The following is a 20,388-nucleotide window of genomic DNA, read 5'->3' on the forward strand; positions in this document are numbered from 1 at the left end:
GATTTTTAAAGATAGATAAAATTAGACAATATCCTTAACAAAGTAGCATGTATCGGTATAGCAATAATTTTATTTCCTATAATCACCAAAAGACACATGTATAGTTTTGGTCAAAAAAAAATCTTAATTTTTAATTTTGACCACCATAACTTGTTTTGTAACTTGTCAAAATGTACAGTGGGGACGAAAAGTATTCAGACCCTCTTAAATTTTTCACTCTTTTATATTGCAGCCATTTGCTAAAATCATTTAAGTTCATTTCCTCATTAATGTACACACAGCACCCCATATACAGAAAAACACAGAATTGTTGACATTTTTGCAGATTTATAAAAAAGAAAAACTGAAATATCACATGGTCCTAAGTATTCAGACCCTTTGCTCAGTATTTAGTAGAGCACCCTTTTGATCTAATACAGCCATGAGTCTTTTTGGGAAAGATGCAACAAGTTTTTCAAACCTGGATTTGGGGATCCTCTGCCATTCCTCCTTGCAGATCCTCTCCAGTTCTGTCAGGTTGGTAAACGTTGGTGGACAGCCATTTTTAGGTCTCTCCAGAGATGCTCAAGTGAGTTTAAGTCAGGGCTCTGGCTGGGCAATTCAAGAACAGTCACTGAGTTGTTGTGCAGCCACTCCTTCCTTATTTTAGCTGTGTGCTTAGGGTCTTTGTCTTGTTGGAAGGTAAACCTTCGGCCCAGTCCTGAGCACTCTGGAGAAGGTTTTCGTCCAGGATATCCCTGTACTTGGCCGCATTCATCTTTCCCTCGATTGCAACCAGTCGTCCTGTACCTGCAGCTGAAAAAAACCCCCACAGCATGATGCTACCACCATGCTTCACTGTTGGGACTGTATTGGACAGGTGATGAGCAGTGCCTGGTTTTCTCCACACATACTGTTTAGAGTTAAGGCCAAAAAGTTCTATCTTGGTCTCATCAGACCAGAGAATCTTATTTCTCACCATCTTGGAGTCCTTTAGGTGTTTTTTTAGCAAACTCCATGTGGGCTTTCATGTGTCTTGCACTGAGGAGAGGCTTCCGTCGGGCCACTCTGCCATAAAGCCCCGACTGGTGGAGGGCTGCAGTGATGGTGATGGTGACTTTCTACAACTTTCTCCCATCTCCCGACTGCATCTCTGGAGCTCAGCCACAGTGATCTTTGGGTTCTTCTTTACCACTCTCACCCGATAGCTCAGTTTGGCTGGACAGCCAGCTCTAGGAAGGGTTCTGGTCGTCCCAAACATCTTCCATTTAAGGATTATGGAGGCCACTGTGCTCTTAGGAACCTTAAGTGCAGCAGAAATTTTTTTGTAACTTTGGCCAGATCTGTGCTTTGCCACAATTCTGTCTCTGAGCTCTTCAGGCAGTTCCTTTGACCTCATGATTCTCATTTGCTCTGACATGCACTGTGAGCTGTAAGGTCTTATATAGACAGGTGTGTGGCTTTCCTAATCAAGTCCATTCAGTATAATCAAACACAGCTGGACTCAAATGAAGGTGTAGAACCATCTCAAGGATGATCATAAGAAATGGACAGCACCTGAGTTAAATATATGAGTGTCACAGCAATGGGTATGAATACCTAGGACCATGTAATATTTCAGTTTTCCTTTTTTAATAAATCTGCAGAAATGTCAGCAATTCTGTGTTTTTCTGTCAATATGGGGTGCTGTGTGTACATTAATGAGGAAAAAAAAATGAACCTAAATGATTTTAGCAAATGGCTGCAATATAACAAAGAGTGAAAAATGTAAGGGGGTCTGAATACTTTCCGTCCCACTGTAAATATTTGGAACTGTGTCAGCCCTATAATTATGAATCTTTACATTATTTGATATAAAAGCCACACCGGAGGAAAAACTATTTTATCCCAGAATTGGGTTTTAAAGCAGAACTTCAGAGCCCATTCACACAGGGGCAACACGACTTCCAGCGCGACTTTAGGAGGCGACTTGGACACGACTTGAGTATGAATCACAGCACGACTTGGGGTGACTTCAGCATGACTTACAACACGACTTAAAGTCGCCTCCAGGACAGGGAGCTGAACATGCCAGGCTCTTAGGTCTGGTATGGATGTTAAGGGGAACCCCCTACACCGGAAAAACGGCATGCGGGTCCCCCCAAAATCCATACCAGACCCTTATCCGAGCACACAGCCTGGCCGGTCAGGAAAGGGGGTGGGGACGAGCGAGCACCCCCACTCCTGAACCATGTTGATGAGGACAAGGGCCTCTTCCTGACAACCCTGGCCGTTGGTTGTCGGGGTCTGCGTACGGGGAGCTTATCGGAATCTGGGAGCCCCCTTTAATAAGGGGGCCCTCAGATCCCGGCCCCCCACCTTATGTGAATGAGTATGGGGTACATCGTACCCCTACCCATTCACCTGGGGGAAAAAAAAGTGTCAATAAAAAAACACATTACATAGGTTTTTAAAGTAATTTATTAGGCAGCTCCGGGGGTCTTCTTCCAACTTTGGGGGTCTCTTCCGACTTCTCCGCTCTCTCCGGCCTCTTCTTCACTCTTTCCAGCCTCTTCTCCCGGTGTCCGGTTCTTCTCCCGCTCTCCGGTTCTTCTGCCGGGCCCCTTCGCTATCTTCTGCTCTTTTGACGCTCTTTTGCTAGCAGTGGCCCAGTCTTCTTCATCGTCTTCTTCCCTCTTCTCTTCTTCCGATGCTGACACGATGCTGTCTCCCGCTGTAATGCCATATACGCGGTACGCAACAACTTATATAGGCATGGGGCGTGGTCACCGGGTGATGTCACCCGGTGACCCCGCCCCTTGTGACGTCACAGTCCCATCATGCCTCGGGACTGTGACGTCATAAGGGGAGGGGTCACCGGGTGACATCACCCGGTGACCACGCCCCATGCCTATATAAGTCTTTGCACACCGCGTATACGGCATTACAGCGGGAGAGAGCGTCGTGTCAACATCGGAAGAGGGAAGAAGACGATGAAGAATAACGGGCCACCGCTAGCAAAAGAGCGGCAAAAGAGCAGAAGATAGCGGAGGAGTACGGCAGAAGAACTGGACACCAGGAGAAGAGACGGACACCAGGAGAAGAGGGCGGAGAGAGTGGAGAAGAGGCCGAAGAGAGCGGAGAAATCGGAAGAGACCCCCGAAGTCAGAAGAAGACCCCCGGAGCTGCCTAATAAATTACTTTAAAAACATGTGTAGTGTGTTTTTTATTGACACTTTTTTCCCCCAGGTGAATGGGTAGGGGTACGATGTACCCCATATTCATTCACATAGGGTGGGGGCCCCTTTATTAAAGGGGGCTCCTGGATTCTAATAAGCCCCCAACCCCCAGACCCCGACAACCAACGGTTGTCAGGAAGAGGTCCTTGTCCTCATCAACATGGGGACAAGGTGCTTTGGGGTTGGGGGGCCGCAGGGCGCCGCCCCTTCCCCAAAGCACCCACCCCCCATGTTGAAGGCATGCAGCCTGGTACGGTTCGGGGGGCGCTCGCTCGTCCCCACCCCCTTTCCTGACCAGCCGGGCTGCATGCTCGGATAAGGGTCTGGTATGGATTTTGGGGGGACCCCCACGCTGTTTTTTCGGCGTAGGGGGTTCCCCTTAAAATCCATACCAGACCTAAGGGCCTGGTATGCTCTTGGAGGGGAACCCATGCCGTTTTTTTATTTAAAATTTGGCGTGGAGTTCCCCTTCATGATTCACACCAAACACATGTCAGTATTGTGAGTCGCTCATTGGGAAAGGAAAAAACACATTTTTCCTTTCCCGATGAGCGAGCCAGCTGGCATGTCGCGGTCACTCTTCCTGGGTAAATTCTTTTCTCTTTCCTGTAAAGTTGCCTCACTATAAATGGGCATCCGACTTGGAGGCGACTTCCATTAAAATCAATGGGTACAAGTCGCCTAAAAGTCGGATTGAAGTAGTATAGGAACCTTTTCTGAAGTGAGAGCGACTGCAGTAGTGTGCATTAAGACGGATCCATTCACTTACATTGATTTTTTCATGTAGCGCAATTTGAGGCGACTAGGTGCGACTTGGGGCGACTTGAAGTCGGATCCAAAGTTGCCCCTGTGTGAATGGGCTCTCACTCTCTAAATCAATATTGACTTTTTTTTTTTTTTTTTTGAACAGAAAAATATTGACTATTTTTAATAATTAGTAAATAGGAAAATATATCACATTTCCTTGTCTTAAACTTTTTTCATATTTCTTCAGTTACTTTCTGGTTTTGAGGCCTAGGAAATTGATGTCATACATCACATTCTGGAGGGGAGGAAGGGTTTTCTCAGCTAAGCACACTACCCCGCATGCATGCTTGAGCTAAGGGCAGATGGATTCTTGGAAGTGCTACATGAATCATCTGGACAGAAAAAGGAGAAAAAATAATTGCGCTTCAAAAATGTCTAAAATTGTGATAAAAAAGCAGCGATATCTAAAATGTGACACAAACACATAACATAAACAAGAAAAAATTGGATGACTCGCGCAATATAAATTAATGAATGTGTGGCCAAAATGCCACACCAAAAGCATTAAATACAACCAGTATTAGTGAATGCATAAACCATCTGTGCAATAATATATCACAATCAGTGCAAACAAGTGTCAAAAATAAATGTCAAAAATAAAGTCCAAGCAAAATAAGTGTGTTAGAAAATCATTGTGAATGGTTAAAAAATAGTCCATAAAAAGAACCCAAAAAAAGGTGAAATGGCAATCACGGGTCTTTCAACCGCATGGAGCCTTAGATGTGTAGGACCACCACCAACAGTGAGAGCCTGGCCGCTTACCAGAACCCCATGACCCCCCGTTACAGAGGGTCTAAGAGGGCTTTTGAGATCCTAATGGTCCGGACTTTCCAGGAGCAGAGATGAAAATGAAAACTGGAAAGGGCGTCAGGTGTTGGGATGGAGATGGATGGGTCCACAGGAAGGGGGCTCAGCCCTCAGCATAGTATTGTCATCATAGGAGAAAAGAAAGGGAGGGCTCCCGTAGTGTAAAATCAGATGGCAATTTATTGTAGAAAAAAGTGTAAACACTCACATGTAAGTAAGACAATCAGGGGTTCTGGTAAGCGGCCAGGCTCTCACTGTTGGTGGTGGTCCTACACATCTAAGGCTCCATGCGGTTGAAAGACCCGTGATTGCTATTTCACCTTTTTTTGGGTTCTTTTTATGGACTATTTTTTAACCATTCACAATGATTTTCTAATACACTTATTTTGCTTGGACTTTATTTTTGACATTTATTTTTGACACTTGTTTGCACTGATTGTGATATATTATTGCACAGATGGTTTATGCATTCACTAATACTGGTTGTATGTAATGCTTTTGGTGTGGCATTTTGGCCACACATTCATTAATTTATATAGCGTGAGTCATCCAATTTTTTCTTCTACATGAATCATCTGCCCTTACTCAAGATGGCCTTGGACAGAAATGTTGGGGGGATGTTTTGTAAAGTGATTTCTCCTCAAAATAAAGCATGGAGACATGGATGGATGGGTGACTTTGCTTTGAATATTATAATTGAATTAAATTGTGTTTTTGGTTTGTGGTTCTCAGATACAGTGTTGTTCTACTTTAAGTAGTGTTGCTTATAATTTGTTGACTTTTCATTAGTTTAAAGAAGTGCAATTCCCCTAGCACCCAGACTTCAGTTTACTATAGTCAGATTATTGAAAAATAGTTTATGATTGGTTGCTGCTGGACACTCCATGATGAAGATGATGTACATTGCTCATCAGCATTCCTTTTTTTCACTGCCTTACTGAATAAAAATATTATAATGAACACTTACTGAATAAGTCTGTGTATACTATATACATTGTATAATAACATTACTTAATAATTACTGGCATGTATTATTTATAGATGGTTCACTTCAAGACTTGAGAAGTGTCCTACAAAAGGAAAACATTAGACCCAGTACTGCCCAGCCAGGGATTACCAGAAGACCACAATCTGCACTAAGGCCTTCAAGTGCAGGGAGGCCAATTTCCAGCTTACATGGTAGACGAGCAAGTCTTATATCTGAATCTCCAGGGAATGACCCAGCAGATGATGAAGCCAGTGACCTCACTCATGGTGACCTAAACATAAGACTCAGTCTTGTCATAAACACAACATCTTTCTGCCTCTTTAGTCATTTTCCTTTCACTTTAACTAGCATGGGGAGTTATGGCTTTATTTTTACAATCTTTATTCCAGACTAAATTCAAATTTTGCTGCTGCTTCTGGCCTTCAAGGCTTCTTTCAAACACGCGGTACTGCTTACCGCCCTCTGTATCTGTGGTGGATTGCTTTTTAAAGGGCAGCATAGCATCAACTGACAAGCATTCAGGAGATGTCACTACACCTTCTGAACACCTGTTTTTTTTGTTTTGTTTTTTTACTTTTATTTTTAAATTGATGAACAACAATTTTACATTGTGGGATCGTGCCTCAACTCCAAGTTGATTATTAAGCTCAATGTTGCAGTGCCGCTCCCATTGAACTCAAGGTGTGAGTCTAACAAGCAGTGCTGCCTGTCAATTCTGTACCTGGAGTTAAAAATGCTGCGGCTGCTAAGTACAGAAGCCTGGTTGTGGCATGTGTACAGCCATGTCCAGCTGTAGTGTTACAATTCAGGTGGGCAGCCAGGGGATGGTAAAACAATGGCTCAGGCTCCTAACTTTACTGCTGCCCAGCCGCTCTTCTGAAAGAGCCCTAAGTCTTGTAACATAAACCTGCCACCACTAATGTCTAATTTGTCAAATATACTAGTCTCCATTAATTATACCAGGTTTCCACCATAGAGCGGCAGAAACAGTGTGACATTGTACCTTCTGATCCCAGTTATGTAAAGCAGCAGAATGCGGAATTAGATCTTTCTTCTGTGCTTTTCAGGAAATATTTCTTTCTTGTATAGATCTAAACCTACAATATGTTTTTTTGTACATTTCATTCCTTCAATGATGCTGTTTTTGTCCATATTTAATATATGCTGTACACAACCTTTGTACTTTTTCAAGTCATACATTATATTTAATATACCTTAGCGTGTTGGTGATGTTCTCTTTCTTTATTTATCATCTTGCAGGCATTGGTAAAGTCATCTGTGGGAATCCAATAAGGGCTCTTCGGACAAGAAAGGAAAAAATGGGGGTAAATGTCAGTAAAGGAAATAGGCATTTTGGTTATGTAGATATTGTACAGTATATAACAATTAAACAAAATATAAATTCAGTAATAATAATATTATGCGTTTTCCCCATTTCCCCCACTAAGCTTCCAGCACCTAATATAAATGTATTTGGAAAAATTAAAAAAAAACAAAACAAATTGAGTGCTGTCCCACCCTACAAAAATGAATAAATATGCTAGCTGTATGAACCAACTCTATGCAATAATCGTATATGCTAATAGCAGAGATAGTGACAATATTATACAGAACATATATACATTTAATAAAAATCTTTTAAAGCTCATGCAAACTTCTTTTTTTTTTTTTAAGTACTGTAATCCAAAGCTTATAAAAGCTGCTTTATGTGCGTCACACAATTGTATAAATAAAGTCTCTTTTCACGGTGCAAAAAAGTGTTTGCACTGCGCCAAAGTGTGCCAAAATATAATATAACAAGTGCACTTTAGTACTTTGTGGAATGTGTCACCATATGGTACAGGATGCATTTAGTACTCCATCATCATCTTGGCATCTCAAAAAGCAAATACAAAAGGCCATACTGCTTTCCATTTAAAAAACGTTTAACACATGCAGAGAAAAAGCACTTAGAAAATCAGTGCTCTATGACTGTGTACCAAGTCAAAATCGCTCAGCATATGTTAGCAGCAATGTGAACAACATCTCATCCAGCCAGGGACTTGAGGTGAAGAGGAAAACTACTCTTCTGGAAGTAGTGCTTTAAAGCATTCAGGGCAAAGCAAAAGGTTTGTTTCAATCTCTCCTTCCGGTAGCATATACTTACCTTTCTTCACTCTCCTACGATCCATTCATCACTGGAAACCAAGGGAAATACCCAGTATTTCTTGATGTAGGAGCACATAGCTCACTGTGGGTAAAAGTGCTGGGCTAAGCCGCACAGTTATATGGAGAGTCCATAGCCTTGTGTAAGCCAGGACACCAGGAACTCAAAGCTTACATGGAACTTTCTGTCACTCCTGGTGGCTGAAAGGAGTAGTAGGGGAGAGAAAGTAAGGTAAGTAATTATGCCCAGGGAGGGTTATGCATGTGGGCAAAGTGCAGATTCACTTTAGGGCACCAATTGGCAGGCAGGCACAATCTGCCTGTCTAATGGCCTGGGTTGCCATTGGTGCTTTATGCAAAGTGTCCAGTACCAAGGTTTGGACCTTAATGCAGCCATGCATAGGGTGCCCTTCAGGGGGAGGCATTGTAAGTAAGTGCGTATGTTATTCAGCAAAATACACATTGTCAGACCTGTTAGTTGGAGGGTACTTGGTAGGGGCTATAAAGACTTTCCCTATGTCTAAATACTGACTGTATTCAAAGGCATGACTGAAAATGGTCAAGCACTTGTCTGTTTGTTTATCTGGTCTCGCTGTAGGTAGCCCTGTATTTGCCTTCGGCAAATGATCAGTTGCTGCAGCTGCTGATCAGTGTTTTCTTACAGCAGTGGGGGCCACTGTCAAAATATAATGTCCCGGAGGGCAGGATTCCTCCATCCACCTTATTTGTGTGGATAGAGGAATCTGTTTTTTTTCTGGTTCAGCCCACTGGTTGATTGAAAAAATACTAACCATCTATGGCCAGTTTAGGAAGACTTCAGTCAATTGTGCATGTTAGCTGTATGTAAACTGTATGGGAACTTTGTTAGTCATTTTCTAACTGGGAGTCTTGGAAGAGATCATTCTGTAACTTTTCCAAGCTGATAGCGGAAACCTGATTGGCTGCAAGGCCAATGGACAATTCCTTATTTTCTCAGCTGGTGTTCGGGCTTAGGAAGTTCTCCAATAGGTTTGCCAAACACATGTATGGCTAAATTTTACAGATCTAATTGTTGCAGAAAGGGTTTGAGCTCCATGACTATATAAGCAAGCAGGAATGGCTATTCCTTGCTGACACTATTCAACATACACGTAGATACTGATCTCCGGCAGAAAACATTTGCAGTCTTCCCACGTCATGTGACATGTCATTCATGTTGGTATGGTCACCTTAAAAGTTTTCATTTTGTCAGTCTAATCAACCTTTCTCTTTCAGTTAACTCCTGTGAACAATCTCCAGTCACATGGTCACAAACCTGAGACTGATGCCGTGGTGTCAATCCACAAAGATCGTGATGATGTGTTTGCAGAGTTGAAAGGCTGGAGAGAAAAGCACAATGAGTAAGAATTTTTTTTGAGACATGGAGCTGTCTATACTATTCTAGAATCTAAAATTATTGTTGATAATAGCATATAGTCAGATAGCTTTTAATTTTAACACATCATATACACATAGCCAACACACATGGCTTAATAAGTATAAAAAAGAAGCCCTGGCGGGCCAAGTGTATCAGTTCAAATTTTCTATCACTTTCCATTTGAGGCTGCAAGTTGTGAGACCACTAGTAGCTTATACCAAGGGTTGTCTCTGGTTAGGAGAGATCTCTTTCTAGAGTTCTCAGGAAACATAAGAAATGATTGGGTGGTTCAACCCCACTATATTCACTCAATTCTGTCCCTGTGAGGGAAGATCCCTTTACTGAACTCCTCAACAAATAAAGATTCTGGGGCTGATTCACCCCAAAATGTTCATCCATAGCTGTCTCTAGGGGGACAGGCTCTTTAATAAACTTCTCAGACATAAGAAATCAGTAGCAGACATAAGAAATCAGTAGCAGATTTAAACAAACAACGTTTCCCCAAATATGCCTCAGGTAGAGAGATCTACTTGCTCTAGTCTAACACATTATATTAGCTATATTTGAGTATAGATCAGCCCACCTTTACTTTTAGCCTCTTTGGAACTCAGCCAGGTTGTCATTTCAGGCTTTCTTTAATCTGCTTTGTTACATGAACCAAGGCCAAACCAACATTGTGACTCTGAATTGATGTCTTTCAGGCAGTTGAAGCGGATTCAGGATCAACGTGCTCCTCAGGTTCTTGTTATAACACATAGTGATGAAGAGGAAGAGGACAGCTTGTCTTCTAGTAGTGAAGATATAGAACTAGAAGACTCCTGGGACGCACAATGTCCTGTAAGAGTCACTCCAGATACCTCAAGCCCATCACCTCGGTCACCTGCAAGTGAGAATTATTGCCAAATCCAATTTTTTTTTTCATTGACAAATGCTAATAAATAACAGACAGCCCAAAATAAGTGTTTATATATATATATTTTTACTGTCTATAGTCATTGTGATTAGATGTAGGTAGTCTGGTCATACACGGTCATATTGTTCTTAGGTAGAATAAATATGAGAGCTGCTTCTTTTCCTTACAGACATAGCAGACACTAGCAACTGAATGGCTCCAAAATCTGATAAAAGTCCACTAGCATTACTGCTCCACAAGTTCTGGGCTGCACATGTTTATGCCCAATTCCTAAAGAAGGGGGTCTTTAAAACCCGTGAAACCATTCTACTTTATAATAACACAAATTTCTTTACACTCATTTATCCTTTGGCACTCTACATCCTCTTCAGTCACAGATTGTTCCCAAGGGGTTTAAGAGTACCTATGACTTGAACACAGTCTTTCTGCTTGTTAGGAACCACAAAAAAGAAAGAAAGGGAGCACCAACCTAGTGCATTATCCTAAAACCATAGCTTTATTGTTAAAAAAGTGGTATTATACTCACAAAATGACAATTTCATCAAAGCTCATCACATAGCACAGCATCGTCCAGGCCACAGTACATCATACCATGTGGCAGGAGGTGAAGATCCAATAGGCTAACGCGTTTCGAGGACTAGCCTCTTCCTTCCTAGTCTCTTCCCCGAGGGCTCTGAGGAAGAGGCTAGTCCTTGAAACTCATTAGCCTATTGAATCTTCACCTCCTGCCACATGGTATGATGTACTGTGGACTGGATGATGCTGTGCTATGTGATGAGCTTTGATGCAATTGTCATTTTGTGAGTATAATACTTACCACTTTTTATAACAATAAAGCTATGGTTTTAGGATAATGCACTAGGTTGGTGTGCCCTCTCTTTTTTTTTTTTTTTGCTCCAGACTCCCCCAGCCTTATGAGGACAGCAAGACAAGATTTATACATACTAAGCCAGGATGGAGACATAGCTTACTTATTTTGAGCTGCACACTCCCAAGGGGAGGAGAATTTGTGACCATTTACTTTCTGCTTGTTAGGGTCTGTGTTGACAGGCTTTCATTCACATCAAATGAGTTTTGCATACCTGTACATGTTTATAGGTATGCGAAATCCATTTAAAGCGAGTCAAATGCAGGTCACAGGAAGGTCCACTGCAAGTCAAATGTACCTGTCATTTAATTCTGAATGATCTTATAAGTGAAGCGCACTACCCCCGTAGGAGCTGCTGGGTAGTTCGTTCTTTCCTGAAGTGTGTTCCCGTTACCCCATTTCCCTCACAGATTGACACAACAGGCAGTCCATGAACATTTAAACTTTAAGTCTTTATTTTGTTTCTGTTATTTGTTGTTGCATTGCATTGAAGAGCCACTCTGAATAACACACAAAGATTTAGGCAATAAACATACATCACTGAATCCAGAATATGTAAAGCCTTTTTCAGATATAAGCTCCATCTTGCACTGGTTCCAAATGTGTAATGCATCTTTCCTTCTTCCTGTTAGTCACTATTTCCTGACTGCACAGCACTTCTAATTTAACTCCAAGGATGATACTCTGAATAAAGTCCAAAGAGATGACTTTTTAGATTCCTGCAGGATGTTAGTTCTTTAATGGCCACTCCTATTCCTTTTCCTGGACCCGCACTCTAACCCCTTTAAAGTCTCTTAGAAGCACTGTTCCCCTTGGTTACACTCACGTGTGTTACCGAGCGACCATCCATGATTCCACAGAAGATCCTCTCCCAGTCCTTGTGTTTTTCAGTAGTAGCAACCTTCTTATCACTTCTCCTGAAGTCTCATCTCCACATGCATATTCCCCCTCCCCCGAAGAGGAGAGCACCCAAGCTGCAGTGGGCTCTACATTCTTCTTCTCTGGATCTTCACTCTCTGGATCTCCCCTCTAACCACGTGACCTTGCCTTTTTATAGAAGTCCTGCCTCTGCCCAAGCAAATCAATGATTGGCCCAGAGGGGTCTCCAAAACTACCTGCCACTCTGTTCCTTTATTCCTCCCACTTCCCAGACCAGGTCATGGAAAATGAAAGAAACTACACAGGCAGAGTGTAGGTGGCCACATCTTCCTCTACTCTAATCAACCTCCCATGCCAATCAAACCCACCAGCTTAAACTGCAGGGTAAAACACTGCTAATTTGGCCTAACTTTAAATCTAACTATCTAATCTAGCACACACCTAAGTAGGCGGGCGCTACATACACCCCCTCCTGAAATCACAACTGTCCCCAGTTGTAGAAAAAAAAAAGCATTCCACAAACCAGGAAACAGTCCTTCCTACCTAACATTTCCCTACTTTGAGGTGATATGTGCAGAAACATAAAGAAATTAAACATGAGTGTATGTACGATAACAGTCACAATTACAATACCATACAATTCCTAACTATGAGTCCCAATCACTACAGGTAATACAAAAAGAATTAATACACCGCTCCCCAAGGAGAAATGTCTTAATAACTTTAGGTTTTCATCTGTACATACAGACAGCCGTCTTTTCCCGGAGATACCTGTAAAGGAGAAAACATAGATATGCATCCTAATCTACATTCTATCTTCACATCCATAATTCTTATTGGCATGTGTGACACTACCTAAACTGCTGTTCCCTCAAAAGAAGTCTGGAGACTCCTGCAGAACAGAGTCTAAGTAGACACGCCAAACAGAGACATTTAAGTCCATGAGCACAAACACTTTGTGAATGACTCCAATCAGGAATTCATAACATTTCACTGGAACAACTAACAAAGGGACAAACAGCGACAGCAGCAGAAAGGTGTCCTTACTGATCAGGTAGGCACTGAGGCTGTTGCCCTGTATAGGTAGTCACTGGGAAAAACCCACCCTAGCCCAGCTACACACTTGTAGTCATTGGGTAGAAACTTTAAACATATTTTGTGGCGGCTCTTACACCAGAGTCCTGCTCACAGATAGTAGCGAGGATCGGGTAGTCTTTTGCGAGAATCCCCTGTTCCTTTCGCCGATATGGAATAACTGCGGGTGTGCTGTCCAGCCTTAAGGACCAAAACTCTGTCCTTGTAAATAGCCCTCCCCAGTTTCCTTTCTCTATAGATATCTTGAAATTTGACCCACACTTCACTATCTGGGGTGCGTTGAGGCTTAGGCACATGCAAATAGTCCCACACCAAATCTCCTTCCCATTGTTCTGGAGAAGCCTCTATAATGTCCATTATTGATTCAGAAACATAAGGGTAATCAAATCCCCACTCTTGTGCTACCCTCTTTTGGACATCCCTCTGGAATCTGGATAAGCGAGGCAATTCTTTTGGCCTTCCCCGCCCGGGCAGAACACATGAATCCGGGGCCTTGATAGCTTTTTGCTGGTATGAGGATGATCCAGAAGAGAGAGTCTTTGAAACTTTGGATGAAAGTCTGATGGGGGGTACGGAAGGTTTTATGAAGACAGATTTGTCCCTTGCAGCTCCTGTAGAAGCCTCCATCGATGTAGAGCTTTCCAGGAACAATTCATCCTCCTCACTAGAATGACCTTCCTATGGGGATGACCATTCAAACAGGCGCTCAACAGACCCTTACCTGTTCAGCATTTCTGGTGATCCCCAGTCCACAGCCCGGCCCTTATTTGTCCCATCCAGCTCACCCGAGGGGTCCCCCTCTATTGACTGTGGCTCCTTCCAAACGGGTTTAACAAGGGGCTTATTTACACTGACCGGTTCTTCAGGGGATGCTTCAGGGGATTTCTCAAACACACTTTCAGTCCCCGGGTCCCTGGCCAAGTCACAGGCTTCCCCAACAGGTCCTACCTGAACCTCCGATTCCCTTGAACCAGACTGAAACTCCTCTGCTGCAGGTGCAGGCAACCCTCGGCCCTCTCCGGCCCCTCCGGTCATCTGTACTTGAGGCTGACAAGGTCCGGTTTTAGGACTGGCAAAGTAGTATTGGACCTCTTGCTGTACAGGTCCCAGGGGTGTTAACTGTGATCCGCAATGTCCTCAGCGGGCCCAAGCACAGACTCCCACTGTAGGCTTCCGACATGCAGGGCACAGCATACAGAGCCTCTCCACACCCTCCAATACTCCAAGCGCCAGTCCTCTGGTGAGTTCCAGGTGAATGCCGGTGTCCACGAGGGCTTGGTCCTGCTGATCAGTTGATCGCTGCATAGCGGATGTGCTCTGAACATGCGCCGCCATCTTTCTCCTCCTTGTGTATGGTGCGTGGCACGCTAAATGCTGATACTCTCTCCTCCTGGGCGTGGCTCCGCCCCTCAGCTTGTTGGCTCAGTGCGCGAGGAACTGTAACACAACATTTGTTTGCCGCACCATAGCGACACCTGGTGGCAGGCTCTATAGAACTGCAGGTTACAGCAGCAAACTGACTTTTTCACAGTGGAAATGTTCCTTGTGATGCCCCAACTGTGGGAGAAATAGTCCCTGTATTGTCTCCGATACCACACCACCCCCTGTGTCCATGTTTCCAAGGGCAACAGAGGCACCCACAACTCTCATCACATCCCCAACTGTGTAGCAGGACAAATTTGTAGCAAACAGTGGCGGTGCCGGCGCTGTACCCACGCCATGCATCTCTGTATATGGCAAGGTACCCGCCTGCAATGGTCCCCTAGGACTATCCGGGATACAGTCACTGTATTGCTGGGACTGTCTGCGAGGTTGCTAGGGGTAACAGACTTGCAGAAAAGTAAAATCTTGGTGGGACCTCCATGAAGCGCACTACCCCCGTAGGAGCTGCTGGGTAGTTCGTTCTTTCCTGAAGTGTGTTCCCGTTACCCCATTTCCCTCACAGATTGACACAACAGGCAGTCCATGAACATTTAAACTTTAAGGCTTTATTTTGTTTCTGGTATTTGTTGTTGCATTGCATCGAAGAGCCACTCTGAATAACTCACAAAGATTTAGGCAATGAACATACATCACTCAATCCAGAATATGTAAAGCCTTTTTCAGATATAAGCTCCATCTTGCACTGGTTCCAAATATGTAATGCATCTTTCCTTCCTCCTGTTAGTCACTATTTCCTGACTGCACAGCACTTCTAATTTAACTCCAAGGACGATAATATGCAGCTGCAGCGGGCTCTATATCCTTCTTCTCTGGATCTTCATTCTCTGGATCTCCCCTCTAACCACGTGACCTTGCCTTTTTATAGAAGTCCCGCCTCTGCCCAAGCAAATCAATGATTGGCCCAGAGGGGTCTCCAAAACTACCTGCCACTCTGTTCCTTTATTCCTCCCACTTCCCAGACCAGGTCATGGAAAATGAAAGAAACTACACAGGCAGAGTGTAGGTGGCCACACCTTCCTCTACTCTAATCAACCTCCCATGCCAATCAAACCCACCATCTTACACCGCAGGGTAAAAGACTGGTAATTTGGCCTAACTTTAAACCTAACTATCTAATCCAGCACACACCTAAGTAGGTGGGCGCTACATAAGCATCTAGGATGCTATTGACACAAGCCCAAGGTCTGATGAACTAGGTCCTAACTCTATTTGTGACAGGTACACTATTGTCAATTTAATCTACTCCAAGATTCATTATCACCTTCTACATAAATTGTTCACATACATACTCTTTTCTTTACTGTATCATCTCCTACACTACAATTCCATATTTTCATACTTTTATTAAAACAGTCCTCTTGCCAAGCACTGTTTTGCTGAGTGGATAATAAAGTGTTTTTAAGCAGGTTTTGTAGTCCTTTATGTGGAAGTGCACGTTATCTTTTTAGATTTGCTAGTCTAAGTATTTTCTTAGGATAATGCGACGCAGTTGTTTTATGATTTTTGTATTTTTTACTTTCTATATGTTTTAATGTTGAATTTCAAGTAAAAAGCTAAATACACAGATGAAATATATAAACAAGCTGTTTTACCTGCCAAAAGATTTGTATTTCTCTCCATTCATTTCTGATATTTACATTCTGCCATGTCAAAGGAAAAGATCCATAAGCCGCACATCATGAAGCAGACCCATGTGCATGAAGTGAGATGAATGGCAGCCTCAGCCCAGACTCCAGCTAGGCCATGCCCCCAATGCATTTCGCTCCGCCCCTTGGAGCTTAATCATGGGGATCATGGGGATTCTGTCATGCTACACAGCACTGTCTGGCAGGGAAGAAGGCCTTTTCTCTGTCAGAGTTCAGCAACAGGTCTTGACCCTCCAGATGGTTGTGTCTGGAGAGAGAAAGAAGATGCAGCAAAGTGACATGCTCATTGCTCTGTCACTCTGCTTTCTTCTCGTATCAGCATGCTACTTGTGCTACCTCTCCCTCTCCCAGAGCTGTGCTGCACAGAGGCTGCAAAAGCTTAGCTCCAAATTGTATTCAGATATATAAACTGCTTTAATTTGCAAAAATACATTTCAAGTATTAGTTTACCTTTACAGAAACGAAAATGTATATGTGAACTAACACCATACACCCTCCCCACCCCCCACGGTCCCCACTGCACTTAACTCTGGGGATGCTGAGCTGTTAGTACCCATGCAGCTGGCCCAGCAGTCTGGGGATTTAAAATTCCTGCTCTTCTCTCTATTCTCTGTGTAGCACTTCTGGGATGGACCAGAGCAATTCACTATGCAGGTGCTGACCAGAATCAGTCTGATCTGTCCTGGATGCACTGCACAGAGGGATTTAAATCCCTGGACTGCTGAACCGACTGTGTGGGCACTGATAGCTCTGTATCCCCAGAGGTAAGTACAGCAGGGACTTGGGGAGGTTGGGAGGGTTACGGTGTTAGTTCACTTTTAAATTTTTTCTGTAAAGGTCAACTAACACTTTAAAGAGGAGGTCCAGCCTGGGTGAAAATACTGTAGCTGCTGACTTTTAATATCAGGGCACTTACCTGTCCAGGGAGCCCGCGATGTCGGCACCCGAAGCTGATCTTCGGATCAACTCCCGGATGCTGCCGCCGCCATTCCTGGTAAGAGAACCTGGCAGTGAAGCCTTTCGGCTTCACTGCTGGTTCCCTACTGCGCCTGCTCGAAGCATGCTGCGCTTTCTAATTGGCCCGGCGGTGGGGGTAGGAGGAGGGAGTGGAACTTCCTGGAGAATGGCCCCGTCTCTGGAAGTGGGGATGGGGACCTGCCAAAAACAGGTCCATATTCCCCCCTGAAAGGTGCCAAATGTGGCACCGGGGGGGGGGGAGCGTATAAGCGGAAGTTCCACTTTTGGGTGGAACTCTGCTTTAAGGATGTATTAATGAATGCAGAGCTGCATAAATTTGTGTCTTCTATGTCTGCCTGATGTTCAGCCTTTGCGTCAGGATGACTGCACTCCTGTGCATGCAGGAGTGGCGTCATCCCACGCCGGCCAATCAAAATGGCCAAAGACTGGCTCCCAAAAGAAACCAGGGAGAACATTCCAGCGCCAGGGACTTCAAGGATGTCGGACTGTTGGAACTAAGGTAAGTATTTTTATAGTATTTTATAGTATAGTATATAAGTATTCTATAACGCAAAACTAAACCAATAATTTTAGGAGTTTCCCAAACATTTACTTTCAAAGCATGCAGTGAATGATAATTGTCACAGATGCTTGTTCTTTCAACAGAACTATGAAGCCATCAAATGGCTGATGTCATAACTAATCACATGTGTAGTACCATGGCAACTGCAGAACAAACAGAAACTAAGATGGCAGCTTCCTTAGCTGTAAAGCAGTGGTTCTCAACCTTTCTAGTGCCGTGACCCCTGGATAAAATTTCCCAAGTTGTGGGGACCCCTAACAGTAAAATTATTTTCCTAGCATGGGGTGTCAGCACTCAAGGCAAGACAAGTAATTTGCACCCCTAACCCACACACATTTAGCGCTCCCTGAGTCCCTTCCACTCATACAGTATTAAAACCCCTTATGGTACATTTTAGGATGTACCACTCTTTTTTTTTTTTTTTTTTAACAAACCACTTACTTTATTGTATAGGATGTACCACTCTTTCTCTTTGTTCTCCTTTCTTTCCCTTTTAGATCCCTCTATCCTAATTTATTTTTTTTTCCCGATCCCTCTCTCTAGCCATCTTTCGTGTTCTTTCTCTTATTCTTTCTCTCCCTTTTTCTTTGTTCCTCCCCTTCTTTTCCTCTCCCTTCCATGTATTCTCTATTTTTATTCCTTCTTTTACTCCTTGGTGGGGGGGAATGGGAAGAGTGGCAGTGCTGGCGGGAAGTTGGGATGAGTGGCAGCGTTGGTAGGAGTTGTGATCTGCCAACTTAGGTGCTCTTGATCAAGGTCATCTGCTGATCTGAGAACTGTAGTGGGGACTTTAATGGCAACTATAATCACAGGTAGTGTTACTCACGGTGTCTCCGGCTTCACTGTGTCTCCAGCTCTGTGGTGTCTCGTAGCAGTGACACCTATGCCGAAATCAGGAGATAGGGTCTCCTTCGGCCCCTCCCACATCACATTCCTCATGAGTCAGCTGACCTCTAGTCTCTGCCCCCAGCCATGCCGTGAACTGAATGGGCGGCTGCGAAAAGGCTCTGAGAATGGTGCGGGCATCAGGAACAGCCTAGGATTTGGTGACCCCAGGCAAATCAACATTCGACCCCCAGGTTGAGAACCACTGCTGTAAAGGATAGGAGGGTCTAGTTCTGTTTTTAAAAAAAAAAACATAATTTGAAACAGATCAAAAGATGCACACCCACTGAGAGTTTTCCTGTATTAGATCAGAATGCTGAAACAATGCTATTGTTGAGTAATTAAATGGAAAAGTGTGCAGCATCACTAGACCAACTCTGAGGACTCATTTCCATTTCGCATTAAGTCCTGAGTTACCCGATAATTGCTTGAGGTGCTTGGATCATCTTTTTGGAACAATGAAAAAAAAAAAAAAAAAGCTCCAATCCCACATACATATGTTTGTTATTGACATTTTTTATGGAGGTCTTTTTAAAAAAGATAAATGGTAATGTAGCTTTAAACAGCTTCTGACAATTTTTTAACACTAACTGAGCTCAGTCTAAAAAAAAAATAGTCCCATCCAAAGCCTTTAAACGTATATTTGTTGTAATATTCTCTTGCAGATTAGCAATTGAACTCTGATTGTGTTGTAGTGGCAGTAAATATCACATTGCAGAAGAAGGGGCTAACACTGTTTGTGTCTTGTCTGATCAGGCCAGCTTGGAGAGATGACTTTGCAGGATGCTCCACTTCAGCCATCCCCTCCTATTACTCCATGTCCACCTTCTTCCGCCACTGGAACTTCACGCCTAAACAAAGGAGCAGATATACGTGCCAGACGTTTACTCCAAAGTAACAGTCAGATTAAAAGCCTTACCCCAAGGGCAGTGGAAGCAAATACATACTTGGCAGATGAAGCATTCTTGCTTGCTGATGACAAAAGCATTAGGACTCTGGTCATGGAAGGTGGAAGGCCTGGTTCTGGATACTCATCAACAGCTTATATATCCTCCAGGTTAGTGTTCAAATGCTTGAGTGATTATTGTTTTTTAAAGTATAGTATACACAGCCAAAATATTTTTTTTTAGTGTTTAATAGAGTACAGAAGGGCTAAACTCTTCAGTGCTCTATCCAAATACTTCCTGTCCTGGAGACACAACAGAAAATGAGAGGATATTTCTTCAAAGCTGGGGAATTCTTGTTTAACCACTTCCTACCCGGCCTTTCAGTGGTTACACTGGGATGATGCCTGCACCTACAAGCATCATCCCGGTATTATTCTTTTCAGCCGGCGATTGTCTTTCAGGCAGAAGTGATCTGAGTGGCTAATTAGCCACTCGATCACTTCTGCGAGTGGCAGAAGGGGGTCCCACCCTCCTCCCGCCGCCTCTCCCATGCTCTCCTGTCCCTTTGCGGAGGCCGGGAGCAATGCAGCCAGCGGCAATGGCTCCCCTCTACAGAGAGAGAGAGGAACTGATGTCGTTCCCCTCTCTCTTTAACCCTGGAAACCGGGAGCGACGAGTAGTTTGTCACTTCCGGTTGCGCCACTTTGTTTACCTGGCCACCAGCGGCAAGGAACGCAGCCAATCGAACCAATCTCTGTCTGATCGGCTACATGGGGGGGGGGCCAGAGGAAGATTTGGGGTCAAAGAGACCCCCAAATCTCTCCATAAAGAGAACCTGTCATGGCCCATGCATTTACAAGGGATGTTGTTCATCCCTTGTGATAGCAATAAA

The 20,388-nt window shown here is 43.7% G+C and overlaps 1 protein-coding gene across 1 annotated transcript in view; it reads left to right on the forward strand.

The window, feature by feature from the left end:
• The window catches only part of LRRC56 (leucine rich repeat containing 56), a 167,607-nt gene that overhangs the window by 137,084 nt on the left and 10,135 nt on the right, over positions 1-20,388 (forward strand). The window contains exons 9-13 of the mRNA XM_073604907.1: positions 5,853-6,065; positions 7,060-7,124; positions 9,199-9,323; positions 10,042-10,226; positions 19,366-19,666. Of these exons, the coding sequence (XP_073461008.1) occupies positions 5,853-6,065; positions 7,060-7,124; positions 9,199-9,323; positions 10,042-10,226; positions 19,366-19,666 (889 nt within the window). The remainder of the gene's footprint in view (positions 1-5,852; positions 6,066-7,059; positions 7,125-9,198; positions 9,324-10,041; positions 10,227-19,365; positions 19,667-20,388) is intronic.

This window comes from Aquarana catesbeiana, linkage group LG11 (genome assembly GCF_042186555.1).
Source record: "Aquarana catesbeiana isolate 2022-GZ linkage group LG11, ASM4218655v1, whole genome shotgun sequence".
Taxonomy (NCBI): domain Eukaryota; kingdom Metazoa; phylum Chordata; class Amphibia; order Anura; family Ranidae; genus Aquarana; species Aquarana catesbeiana.